General features: G+C 41.5%; 1 protein-coding gene across 2 annotated transcripts in view; it reads right to left on the reverse strand.

Moving 5' to 3' along the window:
• tenm3 (teneurin transmembrane protein 3) overlaps positions 1-15,598 on the reverse strand; it is an 810,020-nt gene that overhangs the window by 109,606 nt on the left and 684,816 nt on the right. For both annotated transcript variants that reach the window (XM_085275827.1, XM_085275828.1), the window contains 2 exons: positions 4,134-4,307; positions 2,994-3,058 (listed from right to left, as the gene is read on the reverse strand). In XM_085275827.1, coding sequence (XP_085131953.1) covers positions 2,994-3,058; positions 4,134-4,307 — 239 coding nt within the window. The remainder of the gene's footprint in view (positions 1-2,993; positions 3,059-4,133; positions 4,308-15,598) is intronic.

The following is a 15,598-nucleotide window of genomic DNA, read 5'->3' on the forward strand; positions in this document are numbered from 1 at the left end:
GGTGCCATTAAGTAGCCTGCAGAGGTCTGTGCATCTGTGGCCCTTCATGGTTGTGCCTCCCCAGAACATCATGCTGAATGAAGTTACAGGCAGCAGAACGTTCTCCATACCATTGCACATTTGCAACATGTGCTCAGGGTGTACCTGCAAAAGGCACAGGGTGCCCATGGTGGGCCTGCCAATTCCTTTATTCTATGGCAAATGCCAGTAAGCCTCCATTGTGCCAGACAGTGTTCACAGAGCCCACTAGAGGACGCTGAACCCTCAGGCTTTCCTCAGGAGCTTTGGTTTTGGTTGGAGACATTCACACCAGTTGGAGGTTATTTTGTAGGGCTCTGTTCCTCGTTGCACAAAGGAGCAGATACTTCTGCTACAGGACTGCACCTGTGCAGTTACCTGTCCAGCTATCCTAGAGTTACTGCCTGTCTCCTGAAATCTCCTCCATGCCCTTGAGACTGTGCTGGTAGCAAAATGTCAATATTGATGTGCTTTCCTGGAGGTTTTGGACTACCTGCACATCATTTCTAGAGTCCAGGTTTAGGGGGTGACTATAGCTCAAGAGGTAGGTCGTCTATTAATTGGAAGGTTGATGTTTTTATCTCTGAATGCTCCAGTCTGCATGCCAAATATCCTTGGGCAAGATACTAACTCCATGTTGCTCTCCATTGCATCCACTGCAGTGTGAATGCATGTGAATGTTAAATAGAAAGAAAGTGCTTGTATGAAAGGGCGAATGAGGCATGAAGCGCTTTAAGTGGTCAGGTAAAGTAGAAAAACACTATACAAGAATTAGTCCATCAGTCCAAGTATCGCCTTACGCTACCAAAGTGACCGTAGGCAAATGCAAAACTAGTAAAAAAAAAAAAAGCAATCTCAAGGAGGCAAAAAGTGTCAGTGGACCACCTGTAAAACTTGTTTTGGGGGTTGGTCTCGTTGCGGTGACTGCTCCTGTAGTTACGTTTCAGGTTTTTCCTTTATAGTTTCTTCATAGTTGTGACTAATATATCTAATACTTGTATTGATAAACTATGTATTGATAGACTGTGTACCGGGCAGCATCAGTGCAGAGACGCCAACAAACTGATTCACAAAGTTGGAACCATCAGAGTCAGTGAGTCCCAGGAGGTCACTGAACAAGCTCCAAACTGCTCTCCATCATGGACAGCTGATGAGACGCACCGCTCCACACTACCGAGGCTACAGAGCTCCTTCAGACCGGTTCAGCTTGCTTCAGGTGATCATTCCTGTCTCTATAAAACTGAATAATAACTTCACTCTGTGGCAGATACAAGATGAATGTGACAAATATGATTCCACCCACCTGTTTTTTTAAATTTATAGTGCACGTGTTATTTATTAACACAAAGTCTAACACTCTTACACAATGTCAGTTTTACTTTGACAGTTTTCTAACTTAAAATTGACTTTGTTCTTTCACTGGTGTGTATATATGTTGTTTACTGTAGGCTCCATCCATCCATGCGTTGTCTCATCTGTTTCTGAGTTTCTTCATGTTACAGGAGGATATGTTTGTATTTGAGGTCTTTAAGCCTTCTTCACTTTGTCAGCAGCTCTGGCAGTAATCAGACCAGGGTGAGTGAAGCTAAGCTTTCCCAGAAATGTGGCCAATCACAGTTAATTCATTATTAACAAGGAGGGTCGGGAGGGTCCCTTCAATTCAAATATTATAGGCAGATTACATCTTTTGTATGTACTTAGGTTATCTTTATATAATTTTAACATTTGTTTCATGACTTGAAATATTTAAGTGTCATGAATATGCAAAGAATTCCAAAGTCAGGCCTCTGGGAAAATACGTTTTCACAGCACTGTGTCTTCCCTGGCTTCACACTCACTTTTTGTCGATTCCTTAGTTCAGACAGGAAGTTTATTTTCCCACCTTATGACATTTATTTCTTAAAAAGCGTTCTTCTTTCCGCCTTGTATCTCAGATCACAGCGCGGTCCTGCCTACCACCCACTCCTGCTCAGCTATGCAGGACTGTGGTTACTGTTACTGCAACTTTTCTGAAATGGCTCTAACGTGGGCCTCGCCTAATGTGACTTGCATTTAGCAAATAAACTCAACGTAATCAAACTGTTACTCAGTATGACGTTAGCTTGTAAATGGCCTGCATTTGTATAGCGCTTTTCTAGTCCATAGGACCCCAAAGCGCTTTACACTACATTCAGTCATCCACCCATTCACACACACATTCACACACTGGTGATGGCAGCTACATTGTAGCCACAGCTGCCCTGGGGCGCACTGACAGAGGTGAGGCTGCTGGACACTGGCGCCACTGGGCCCTCTGACCACCACTAGTAGGCAAACATGGGGTTAGTATCTTGCCCAAGGATATTTGACATGCAGCCCGGAGGCAGCCTGGGATCGAACCACCGACCTTCTGATTAGTGGCTGACCTGCTCTGCCACCTGAGCTACAGCCACCCTTGTAGTATCAGGGCCACATGAATAAAAACACAGATATCACCGAGCATTCTGAGAATAAAGTTGAAAGTACCAGATTAAAGTCGTAATTCTATTTCCAGAAAAAAGTCAAAATGTGGACATTACAGTCGCTCCCCCCTCCCTCCCCCGACCCCCTCCCCACCCACCAACACCACACCGCCCACAAAGCCAGTGGCGAGGGATCTACATGTCCAAGGACCGTCTGAGCTTCAGCTGTAATTGCTTTAGTTCTATTGTGGGAATCAATGACCTTTGGAAAAAGAAAAACTCCCCTCTGACTCTGTTTTTTCTCTTCTTCCTTCTTGCACACAATCTAACAAGGAGTAAATTGCTTTGACAGTTTGAAAGTGTTGCAGGGGAGAAAGAAAAGCACTGAAGGGCTTTTTATGACCACAGACGGCAGGAATTCACAGTAACAGTGGACACAAATACAAGATTTCATTTGTCATTCAGTGGCATTATAGGTGTGTGTGTGTGTGTGTGTGTGTGTGTGTGTGTGTGTGTGTGTGTGTGTTAGCTTACCGATGCAGTAACAGAGCATGACAGACAGCAGTACAGACAGACCTACTGCACTGAGGGCTGTACACCTGAGAAAAAAGGAAACAAAGGAAACAAAGGTTGTAACACGTGTCACAGTTTTCTGGAGTAATTTTGGAAGCACTCATTTATTTTAATTACCAATCCCACCATCTTATTGGGGATTGTATTTATTTTTGCAAACAAACGTTAGCTCCAGCTTGAAGCCTTGTGTGACCACTCCCAAAATACCTCATGCTACTTCCTAACATTGGTCATTTTATCTGCATCATTGGACACTGCCGATAAAATATATCTGCATCTCTGTGTCTGTGGAAGATAACATCTGATCAGAGTTTCGCCCTGCACCGAGTGTTTCTGGTTTGTGTGGAACTTGCAAAAGGAGAGTTAAAGGATATAAAATAGTTACCAAGGCATTACAATAAGCCACAAATCTGTGGTAGGCAAACAAATAGCAGAGTCAGCTGTTCTCTAGATTCTACTTTAAAGTCTCAACACATGAAAGCATTCATGAATGCTCTGCTCAGCATATCTTGTCACTCCTGTTGTAGTTGTTTCAATCGTTTACCTCGAACCTGAGAGCTCCACACTCGTGCTGATGGTTTTATAGATCCACTTTCTTTGATTCTACTTAAATAAACATCCACTCTACTGAAGCAAAGCATAAAAAGATAAATTTGATGCTTATCAAGTACAAAAAAATATCTATGAACTCTCTTTCTGTGAATAAAATGACTGTCATGCACTTTACACAGTTTCATATTTTGCATTTATTTCTCGACACAAATATACTGATTTAATTTATCAAGTGACCCAAAAACTGATCAAATGTGATCTCTATGAGGACAAAAGAGAAATCACTTCAGTTGTGTGGATCTGGGAGAACCGCCTCTCTCTGTGCTCTCTGGGAAAGTTCTTGAAAGAGACAGGATGCAAAGTGTGCTGTGTGTTTTTCCCATTCATCTGAAGAACATACCCCGGTAGCCAAATTGGCCCAGGAGTGGTCTAACTCGAGCTTGTTTGCCAGCATCTCCCCAAACTCCTGAAACTCTGAGTAAAGTCAAAGCGTGTGCTTGCAGGTACTCTTTCTTACTGATGGACAATAAGGTGAAAAATTCATTTTACCTCCATGAGCAGTACTTGGAGGATTTCTTGAACTTGAAGGCTGAGCGGGATAGAGTATTCCTAGGTAACGGCCTGGTAGGAGGGGAGTACACTGAGCCTGTTGCCATAGTGTAGCCAGGAGTAGCTGTGGAGAAGAGGGGGGTAGTGCCTGTGCCTGTTTTAAAGAGGAAGTGCCTACAGTGAGAGAGAAAAGGGAGGAACACATTAGTTACAGTTACATATACTGAAATTCTTTACATACACAGGAAATGAACTGCTGTGTTACAGTGTTGCCACTTGGTGACAGCGCCAAATGACTGTGTGAAAATAAGTCTCATTACACACCACAATCAAGTGGCTGAGCTGTCGAACTACAGCAAAGCTTGTTTTCAGTACTGTGTCTCAGACCTTTATACAGATTTCATGAACACAGTGTCACAACCTTCCAAGACAACTTTAGAGTCATGAAACTTACACAAATAATCTGGAAACCCTGTGAGACCCAGCCCATCAAAGAACTGAGATGTTTAATAACCCTTATAACAAAATCCACTTTGTTTTGCTATATCATGTTGTGTATGATATGTTTTTATTAGATATTTTTTGTATCACATTTGATACATTGGGTGTTTTTGGCAACTTTTTGTTAACAACAATGTTAATTTTAGACAAAAAAAAGAGTTTTGTAGATAGCACTTTGAAATTATGGCAAGTATTGATCATGTTGATGAGATAGAGGTCATTAAAGGGTTAAACTCAATTTGCTGTCCAACAAGTGCAGGCAAAATAAAGGCGTGTTTCCTCAGGGTCAACACAAACCTTTAAAAACACACACAAACAAACGTCAATTAAGCAACCTCACAAACACACACACTGCCCAAGACGTCTAGCTGTAAAATAGCCTCTCACTGGCTGTAAGCAGCAACCAGTGGTTAATACCAGTTTGGTAAAAGTGACTGTGTAGGAATGACAAATAATCAAAACTAAGGTTGAAACATTGCCACACAGTCTTGGGTGTAGTACTGTATATGTCCTAAACAGCAGTTCAGCATTCTAACAGCTTGTGGGAGAAAGCGGTTCATTCTGCAGGTTCAGTCTGTAGTAGGGCTGGGCGATATGGCCTAAAATCAATATCACGATAAATTGAGCAGTTAACCTCGATAACGATAAATGGACGATAACCACCCCAAGTGCCAAAGAAACAAACGTTTTTGTTTTCTTCATTTGATGGGGCTGTGGCAGGCAGCATAGTTCCTCCAGTTATTTTGATAATATTATTCCCCCTAGACCTATTCATTGCAATTATATTATTACCACTTTAAAGGACTGTAAAATGTCACTGAAAATAAATGAAGACAATAGTAGTAAGTACTTTTAGTGGTTAAGATTTATTAACTGAACAAAATAAAAAGTGTAGGATACAATATGTAACCATGCTCTCTAAAAAATGTGTATCCCTTGTAAACAAAATAGTTTAATAATAAATATGTTTCACATTGGCTATTCACAAAGTAAACAATGATTGTGCAAATGTAATGCCGTCATGGACAAAGGCCTATCTCTGCTAAGGCCTTGAGGTACTAGAACTTGTAAACAAATAATGTCACAAACACAAATGTCAATTGAACACAGAAAAAACGATAATAAATACTAAGCACTGCCATGTGACTCGTGAAAACTATAAACTCTTAAACAAAAACATTAAATAGTGCTGTTTGCAAAAAACTTCAATAGAACACTGATAGTTAAAATTAGGCAGGGCTTGAACAGGGCACTTCAAAAAGGGGCAGCAGCAGACTTGGTATCCTGAGCGGTTCAATCAAACTACTGTTGTAGATGTTGTTCGATTATAATATTATTTTATGCCATGTTATACCCCTAATTAAAGATTGTGAATTATTATGTAGTTTTAGTTTGCATTATTCTCCTGAATTAGAAGAAGCTGATAACTATTGCATTAGTTAAACTGATTTGCATTACATTAAATTGCTGACTTGTTGTGAATGAATGATATTGTTTTATGATGCATTATACTGCTGAGTTATAAGAAATCTAATTTGTCTGAGTAGAAGAGAACAGAGTGTGCTGGAGTTTTCTGCCCCATCTCAGCAGGAGCAGATAAACAGGGAGCCAAGGTCGTAGCTTAGGCGCTGTGTGAGAGAAAGCATGTGAATGTTTAGGCTTTGTATGATAAGGTGGAGGCACCAGAGGCTATAAAAGTTTGAGCAATGCTCCACCATTTTGAGATTTTGAGGCTGTCTGCATCAGTGTCCATCTCCCACGTGTGTGATCATTAAATCATCGTTTGACTCAACCCGACCGGACCAGTGTTGTTATTGTGGTTTTTCTCTTGTCTCCATCCCCAATATTTTGAACCTTAACAATGTTTACCTGAGTAGTGTTTACTCCAGGTTCTTGCTAAGAAACACAAGCATATTGACCATGTCAGGTTTCAGGCAGGATCTTTAATTTACAAAGTTAAAAAGGGTTGGCACAGTAATAAAACATTTTAAAAATCATGTATTTTGCTACATTTCACAGCACAACATGATCAACACTGGCTCACAATAAGTCTTCTGTAAAAACTTTCTGGATACACTGCTGCTCAGCAGTCTTAAGTATTTTATGCCTATATAAACATTATTCAAACATTAATACTTTCAATTTTGAATATGACGCACAGAATTAAAGTCACTTTAAAACACACCAGATGTCACCACCCAAATATATTAAGATGTACACACTTACCGATTGCCAGGTGCAGCCTGTGCCCAAAACATTGCACCCGTGTCCATTTATTGAGCTTGACAGCTTTCACAATATTTGGGCCGTTGTCAGTTGTTATAGCAACAAGGTCCTCTTCACTGATGTCCCATGCAGACAGCATCGCTCTCAACCCCTGTCCAACCATCTCCCCCGTGTGATCAGATGGAAAATAGGCCGTCTCGAGCACTCTGGTACGCAGCTCCCATTTGTTGTCGATGTAATGAACTGTGAGACTAATATACGGCTCCATTGTACGGCTGGACCAGAGATCGGATGTGGCTGCAACGTGCTTAACGTATCTCAATTCAGCAGCAACCTTTTCCCTCTCTGTGCTGTACATGCTGGGAATGATAGTTTTTGAAAAATATTTTCGTGATGGGAGTTCGTATTGTCAATTATTTTCATGAAGTGTCTGAACCCGTTGCGTTCCACTGTAGCAATAGGAGCCATGTCTTTTGCTATGTGGTAGCCTATAGCATTTGTGATTTCTTGCCATCTTTTTGAAGTTCGCTCATATAGTTGAGTACTAGCAAATGCTTCGGTTATTGACCGCTGCCTGGTGGAGGAAGACGTTTTTGCTGGTCCTACTCTCTTCTCGCTTTGAGCTTTTTTTATGTCTTCGAATTGAATCACATGGTTGTGCTGCAGGTGGTGGAAGAGGTTGGTTGTGTTACCTTGACTTGACGCAACAGTCTTTTTGCAGAGTTTACATTTAACAATTTTTTGATCAATATCATCCTTGTTGAATCATAAATGTTCCCAAACGATTGATGATGCATTTTTTTTGTTAACAAGCGTCTCCTCTTCCTCCTCCACCAGCTCTACCTCCGTCGCTGCTGCTTCAACATTTAAATCGTCCTCCATTTGTTCACCCGTGTCTCGTCTTGTTACAGGTAGTAGAGTCATGTGACTCCACCCCGTCAAGTCTGTAACGTAGCACAGCGTCTTAAAGGGACATGGGACATAGTCTGCAGGTTCAGTCTGTAGGTTCAGTCTGCAGGTTCAGTCTGTAGGTTCAGTCTGCAGGTTCAGTCTGCAGGTTCAGTCTGTAGGTTCAGTCTGCAGGTTCAGTCTGCAGGTTCAGTCTGCAGGTTCAGTCTGTAGGTTCAGTCTGCAGGTTCAGTCTGTAGGTTCAGTCTGCAGGTTCAGTCTGCAGGTTCAGTCTCTAGGTTCAGTCTGCAGGTTCAGTCTGTAGGTTCAGTCTGTAGGTTCAGTCTGCAGGTTCAGTCTGTAGGTTCAGTCTGCAGGTTCAGTCTGCAGGTTCAGTCTCTAGGTTCAGTCTGCAGGTTCAGTCTGCAGGTTCAGTCTGTAGGTTCAGCCTCTGTTAACGTGGAACCGTTTGCCTGATGGCATCAGTTAAGAACATTTATGGATACGGTGTGAGGGGTCCTTTATTATGTTTAGTGGCCTATTCCTGCAGAATCTCTGGAAGAGGTCTTGGACAGAGGAAAGGAAACTCTCGGCTGCTCCAACTAGTCTCTGCAGTCATGTTTTGTCTGACATACTGCAGCTAGAATACCACGCTGACACACATTATGACAACCACACCACTTAAAAAAATTCTGAGGATGCTGGTGAGGAGAGGGACTTGTTTCAAACTCCTTTCTTTGCTTTTTGGATCACTGAGATTTTCTGATGCTAGTTCAGACCTTGCAAGATCTCCACACCTAGGAACCTGACATCTTCCTCTCCCTCTACTGATTGGCCGCTGATGGTGAAGGGGGGAGCATGCTTGATCCACACCTTGTGAAAGTCGATGATCACCTTTTATGTTTCGGCTACATTTAGCACCCGATGGTTCTCCCTACACCAGCCCTCAAGGTGTTCAACTTTTTTTCAATGCAATGATTCATCATTTCCACGAATCAGTCCCACCACTGTGGTATCATATTCGAACTTAATGATTAGGTTACCCTCATATCTGTATGTTAGCAGCATAAACAACAGTGGGCTGAGAACACAGCCTTGAGAAGATCCAGTGCTCAGTGTAATAGGCTTGGAGTTGTTTTTCCCAACATGGAGAGACTGAGGTCTCTCAGTCAGAAAGACCAGGATCCAGAGACATACGGTGGTGTTCAGGCCAAGTAAGGAGAGTTTCTCTATTAGTCTCTGTGAAATCATGAGCTAAACCCAATGTACAGGAGTCTGGCGAAGGTATCTTTCAGGTCCAGATGGGTGATGACCGAGTGTAATGTGGTGGACATTTTTTCCCAGTTTAGGTTTCTTTAGTTATTTGTCATCCCTCATTGCCTGTTTTGCCACTACGCCACTTTGTTAATAAACATCACTAGCATTGGTTCTGTGACTGTTTTTGCTGGGGGGTCCGAGGAGCCCGTCCGGCCATCACCCTCGCCTGCAGCATCAGCATCATTCACCCTCGCCTGCAGCAGCAGCATCCTCCGCTTCGCCTGCAGCACCCTCATCCTCCGCTTCGCCTGCAGCAGCCTCCGCTTCAGCTTCTGCCTCGCCTGGTGCTGCGGGGCCACGCCGCCTTCAGGTCCCCAACTGCCGCCTCACCATCGTCGGTCATCTGCCAGGCCGCATGTTGGGCATCATCGCCACTGTGGACGACCTCCTGAACGCTGTCGCTGCCTTCCGCGCGGCCGGCCTCCAGACTTGTGTCGCCGTCACCACTGCCTTCCGCATGGCCAGCCTCCGGAGATGAACTGTTCTGGACTGCTGTGCCGCCGTCCTCCGGGTCGGCCTCCCGAACTGTTTTGGATCTGCTCTCTGTGCTTCGGGGGGTTTCCTTTGGTTGTTTTTGGACTCCTGTGTGTTCTCCTGCCTGTTGCTGGTTCGTCTGTGTTCCACGGTGTCTTTTTCCTTATCTGCGTCTCTCTGCCTCTCACACTGTTTGGTATCATCTCAGGTTTGTTATTTAGTTTTCCCAGTTTAGGTTTCTTTAGTTATTTGCCATCCCTCATTGCCTGTTTTGCCACTACGCCACTTTGTAAATAAACATCACTAGCATTATCATCTACTGCCTGCATTTTGGGTCCTTTCTCCCTCCAACACCACATGGCTCGCCTTGGCAGACGTGACAGTTTCGTTACTGGCCTGCTATGCCTCAGAAGTGGTTTGTAAGCAGACACCAGCATAATGAAAAGTTGATCAGAGCAGCCGAGGTGGGGGGGGGGGGGGGGTAGTCTTGCATGCATCTGGGTGGTTTGTATACACAAAGTGCAACATGCTCCCTCCTCTGGTTTTAAAATCCACACATTGCTTGAACTTAGGGAGCACAGCCTTTAAACTGGTGTGGTTAAAATCTCCTGCAATCACTATGAAGCTATCCAGGTGTTTAGTTTAGCTCACTGATGGCGTTGTGTAGCCCTCCAATTGTCTCAGTAGGAGTAGCCTTAGCATTAGCGTCGGAAGCTACGTAAACAACTACAATAACCGTGGTAAATACTCTTGACAGATAAAATGGCCAACATTTTACAATAAGAAACTCTGCCATGTGAGAACAGTGTTAGGTAGCTAATGTGGTACACCAGGTTATATTTCTATGATGCAGAGACCCCATCTTGGCTCTTACCGCTGTTAGCGCCTCTGACTGTTTTGAACAGATGCGGCTACTAACTAAAGATGGCTAGCTAGGATACAGTCTTTCATCCAAATATTGTCACTTCTGGCTCAGAAAAGCAAACATGGCAGTAACCAAAACATTAATGTTAAAGCTTTAAAATTGCGATTCAATAACCAATGGATGACATCCAGTGATTAAATGAGTTTTTCACGCAGGCTGTACACTTCCAAACTCTGTACTCTCCCAAATCTAACATCAAGCCCTCATTTAGTTTATGACCCATCATTCATCTACATCTACAGCTAATTGTAGTTAAACATAAAATGCAATCACAGGGTTAACAATATTTGTTTGGGATACTTGACATATTTAGGATGTTAACGACATCTTTGAGAGTTTTGTAATATCTATTAAGTCAATAAGAAGTGTCCAAAGTGTTCATGCAGACAAATATTCTGGCCACATCATAGCCAGGTTATTCTTGAGGGAAGTTTTGAATTGCTTATCCATCTTAGTGTCACAGGTGTTTCTATAACAGCTGACATACAGGTAGACAAATGAGTGGGCACAGTCTGGACAGACTGCCAGTCCTTTAAACTTTAGTAACGTGAACGGAAAAGGAGAAAAAGGCAGCTGAGGGGCCAGTTAGTTTATGGCCAGGTATTTTTGAAAAAGATACTGAAGTGGAATATGTAGCTGCAACAAGTGGTGCTCCCACCTGCAACGTGCGGTTCGTCAGTATTACCTGAAAGATAATCACCTGAAAAACAAAGCTAATTAAAGCTGCTACCACAGGCTACATTTCTTGAGTCCTCAGACAGAAACTGTTGAGAATGAAGATGAAAAAGTTGTCAGAGAGCTCATCTTGTTCTTGACACTAGCAAGATAAACAGGTTATTAGCCCTCTACAACAGTCAACCAAAGGACAATGGGTCATATACAGATGACTTTCTAGAGGTTCATTAAAAGAAAAAATCCGTCTTTGGAAAATTTCAGAGTAAATATGAAATTTCTATTTAGCACATAGAATCCATGTAGGCCTACAGTAATTATCAAGGTCACAATGTTCAATTAATGACAGGACCTCAGCTAATGATCATCTGTAATTCTAATTAGACTGTTCTCTAATAGGGCTGTGTGATTAACAATTAGAACCAATTATAAGAAGGGCTCTTCAATTAGTACGTGCCTGTGGGCAATATGTGAAGAGAGAGACAGAGAGAGGAAAAGAAGGCAAAAGTGAGAAACCAGCAGATGAATCATGGACTGATTTTGTGTAAAGTAGTGTTTTAGTGTGTAATCAAAGGCATGAGAGATGCTCAATCACTCGACCAAACAATGGCCCAAAACAATAAGGAAGGATTTGTAATTACATTCATTACATTACACTAAGTTCATGCCAGGAGTTTGTTACCCAGAAATGATGACTGTATTATATTTTGGTACATTAACTCATCAATTTAAAAAAGTACAAACATCTACATCAACATAACAAACCACCACATAAATCGAGGAGATGAATTAGTGCGGTTGCTGATTTTGTTCAGATCTTAGAGAGGAGACAAACTGAGACGATGACGATGAACTCTTAGATCCAATGTTCCAAAGACACAGGGAAGAACAACTTCCACAGGTACTCTTAAACCCAATCACATCCATGCACACCTTATCATCCTCTCTCTCTCTCTCTGTGACCTCACTGCAACATGAGTTAAAACATAGTTGAAACTTTAAAATCACTTTGTTACATTTTCTTCTTTTTTGTCTTGTACTTTTAAGTGATTTGTTATTAATTCCATCACATATGAAAATGCTTTCCTTTATGTCTCATTCGGCTAATTAATTCAGTTCAATTCAATTCTATGTATACAACAACAAATCACAACAACAGTCGCCTCCAGGCGCTTTATATTGTAAGGTAGACCCTACAATAATAAAAAGAAAAAAGAGAAAACCCCAACAATCACATCAAATCCTATGACCAAGCACTTTGGCGACAATGGGAAGGAAAAACTCCCTTCTAACAGGAAGAAACTTCCAGCACTGCCAGGCTCAGGCATCTGCTGTTACCGCTGAGAGAATGAAGACAAGACAAAGACATGCCGTGGAAGAGAGCCAGAGATTATAATGAGTAATAATTAAACGCAGAGAGGTTTATAAACACATGAGTGAAAAAGGTGACCAAAGAAGAAACACCCAGTGCATCATGAGAATCCCCCAGTAGCCTACAGCTATTGCAGCATAACTAAGGGAGGATCCAGGGTCACCTGGTCCAGCCCTAACTATATGCTTTAGCAAAAAGGAAAGTTTGAAGCCTAATCTTGAAAGTAGAGATAGTGTCTGTCTCCTGAATCCAAACTGGAAGCTGGTTCCACAGAAGAGGGGCCTGAAAACTGAAGGCTCTGCCTCCCATTCTACTTTTAAATACTCTAGGAACAACAAGTAGGCCTGCAGAGCGAGAGCGAAGTGCTCTAATAGGCTGATATGGTACTACAAGCTATTATTCAAGACCTTGAGTAGCCCTGAATTTTCATTATTTCAAAAAAAGAAGAAAAAAACTGTCCTTAATCAAGCACTTGAGTCCAAGTAGTTTTGGGAGTTGGTTTTTAATAAAGTTTACTTACTTAAAGCCCCACCTTGTTAAACTTAGCTGACCACATTTTTTTGGAATGCTGAGCTCAATTTCACAAGCCACAGCCGGGCCTGATCAATACCAGAAATGTTGAATCAATAAATTTCTTACATATAACCTGAATGACAAAGAGGAGTAAGCTGTAAGATCACAGAAAGCAACAATTTATAGAAACTAAAGACCAGAGAACAAAGTCACTGTCAGTCTGGAACTTCAACAGATCCTGGTGAGAGTCATTATCCACAAATGAAGGTAAACTTGGAAGAGTAGTGAACCTTTCTTTTAGTAGCCAGTCTCTTAAAATTATTCCAAGCGCAATAAAAAAAGAGAGTGGGGCAGTGAAAACCACTGCTGACAAAAAACAACACAAATGCTCGTCTCACATGAGCCAAAGATTGATCCCCCGAATATTTAGAAACATATACTACAGACTGGTGTGAATAAAGTTAAACTCCTGGCAAAGAAACACGGCATATCATAAAAAGAACATCATGCCAACAGTCAAACATGGCAGTGGTAGCTTTAGAGTCATGGCTTTGCTGCCTCAGGACCTGGATAACGTGGAACCATGAACTCTGCTCTCTACCACAAAATTCTTAAGAACAATGTTTGTGTCCTGAAGCTCAAGTTCACTTGGGTTAGATATGAATGACTCAAAGAAACTGAAATGATGGTTTTGGAGTGACCTAATCAAAGTCCTACCAGATCAGACTGACATGCTTTGATATGACCTTAAACATATATATTATTCATAGTCAAAAAACTCCAGTGTGGCTCAATAATTATTCTTCCAAACTCGTTGCCAAACACATGATTGCAGTTCTAAGCACAACTGATAATTAGGTTCAGGTGGTATATATGTTTTTACATACTGCCAGGCAGCTTTTTCCCCTTAATAAGTGAAAACATGATTTAAAAAATGCATTTTGTATTTACTTAGTTTATCTTAGGTCTTTGTCTAAGTTGTTTGATGATCTGAAACATTAAAGTGGAACAAATATCCAAAAGAAATGAAGAAATCTGATTTTTTTTTTTAGGACAGACCAATTGTTGAATATGAACTTAAGGATTTGGGTTTCTGAATAAAGACATATTATTGGAACTTCACAAAAAACATGGAAAGTGAAGTAAATAGCAGAATAAAGCGTGTGCATGTGTGCAGCACAAATCGATTACAGCAGAAAGAGACAGACACGGATAATCAAGTGTGAAATGATTGTAAGCGGTGCTCTTAGCTGAAAGTAGCCCGCTGTCAGCCCTAACTAATCTTGTAACAATATCACTTCATATGCACTATTTTCAACCTGTTTTACATTAAGACACTTAACAATCATCTGGTCTTGAGTACAATGGAACTGACACAAAGAGGATTAGAACCATGTTGATGCTTGTTTAACAAAAATGTAGTCAAGTGTAAATGTTGTATCTGCTATAACAACACATTTCTACTCACAATATCTACTCACACACATCGCCATGGTGACATAATATTTTTAATTTACGTGCATTTCGTCATTTAACTTTGGTTTCATTCTGTGCCTCATGTGTGTCTGGTACAGGACCACCTCACGGAGTTATTTCAGAAGAAAACAACAATGTAACCATGCCAGTAAATAACTTTGTAACACAGTAAACTGGCAAAAAGAAACTTTAACATATAATATGTATCTTGAAAAAGTGTTCATGTTCACCAAGCATAAATTAGGATTTACTTTAGCTTTAAACTAAGAATCACATTTATTAGAAAATGGTAACACTTGGTTCGACACCTGTCTTGTGTGTCATTAACATAAGCCCCCTGCACAAAGCAGGACCCAGTTGTGTCCTCATCAGTGGGGGGAATACCTCAATGCTTCAAAGTGGTGTGTGCATGTGTTTGTCAAAGACAGCATGACGACCTCTAAATGCAAACCAACCAATGCGAACCACTAGGTGTCCATAATACAGCCCTCACTTATTCTGCACCTACAGTTTTGATCACTGTCACCCACATTATCGACTGCAGTTACAAACTACAATCATGAATTTGGTCTAAAATGAAATAATATGTAACAATAATATGTCATGTTAACAATTGCTTAGTAATAATGATTGGTTGAATTTCCTTATTGAACAAACTTCCTTAAATAAAAGAAATTCTGTCCCTTAAACACATTTAAGCACAGCATATTATTATTATTATTGAGTTGATTTAAGTATACAGTTGGCTTTATTGCTCCTGGTTTTATTGCAACGAGATGACACAAGGTCAATGTTTTTCATTATTAAGTCTTCTAGTCTGTGATGCAGCATCACACTGCTGCTTAGAGTCCCTGCAGGCAGCACCTGATCATTCTTGGAGCTCCAGCATGAGTTAATTGAGTTTTTTATTCTTTTGGACACGATTGGGAATTCTTGTGTCCTACCACAATGGATTTATGGTGCACTGCTCCCTCTACAGTCCCTTGTCTGGATGCCATGCCTCCCCCTCCTGGCTTGGGTGATGTGATTTGTTGCAGGGCATGGATGCGTAAGGCCTTTCTCTGCTTGCCCACATGTTGCAAACCTCAGGTCATCCCTGTG

The sequence above is a fragment of the Mchenga conophoros genome, linkage group LG6, assembly GCF_057382185.1.
Source record: "Mchenga conophoros isolate Kocher_MC1m ecotype Shallow Benthic linkage group LG6, M_conophoros_male_GT1.1, whole genome shotgun sequence".
Classification (NCBI taxonomy): domain Eukaryota; kingdom Metazoa; phylum Chordata; class Actinopteri; order Cichliformes; family Cichlidae; genus Mchenga; species Mchenga conophoros.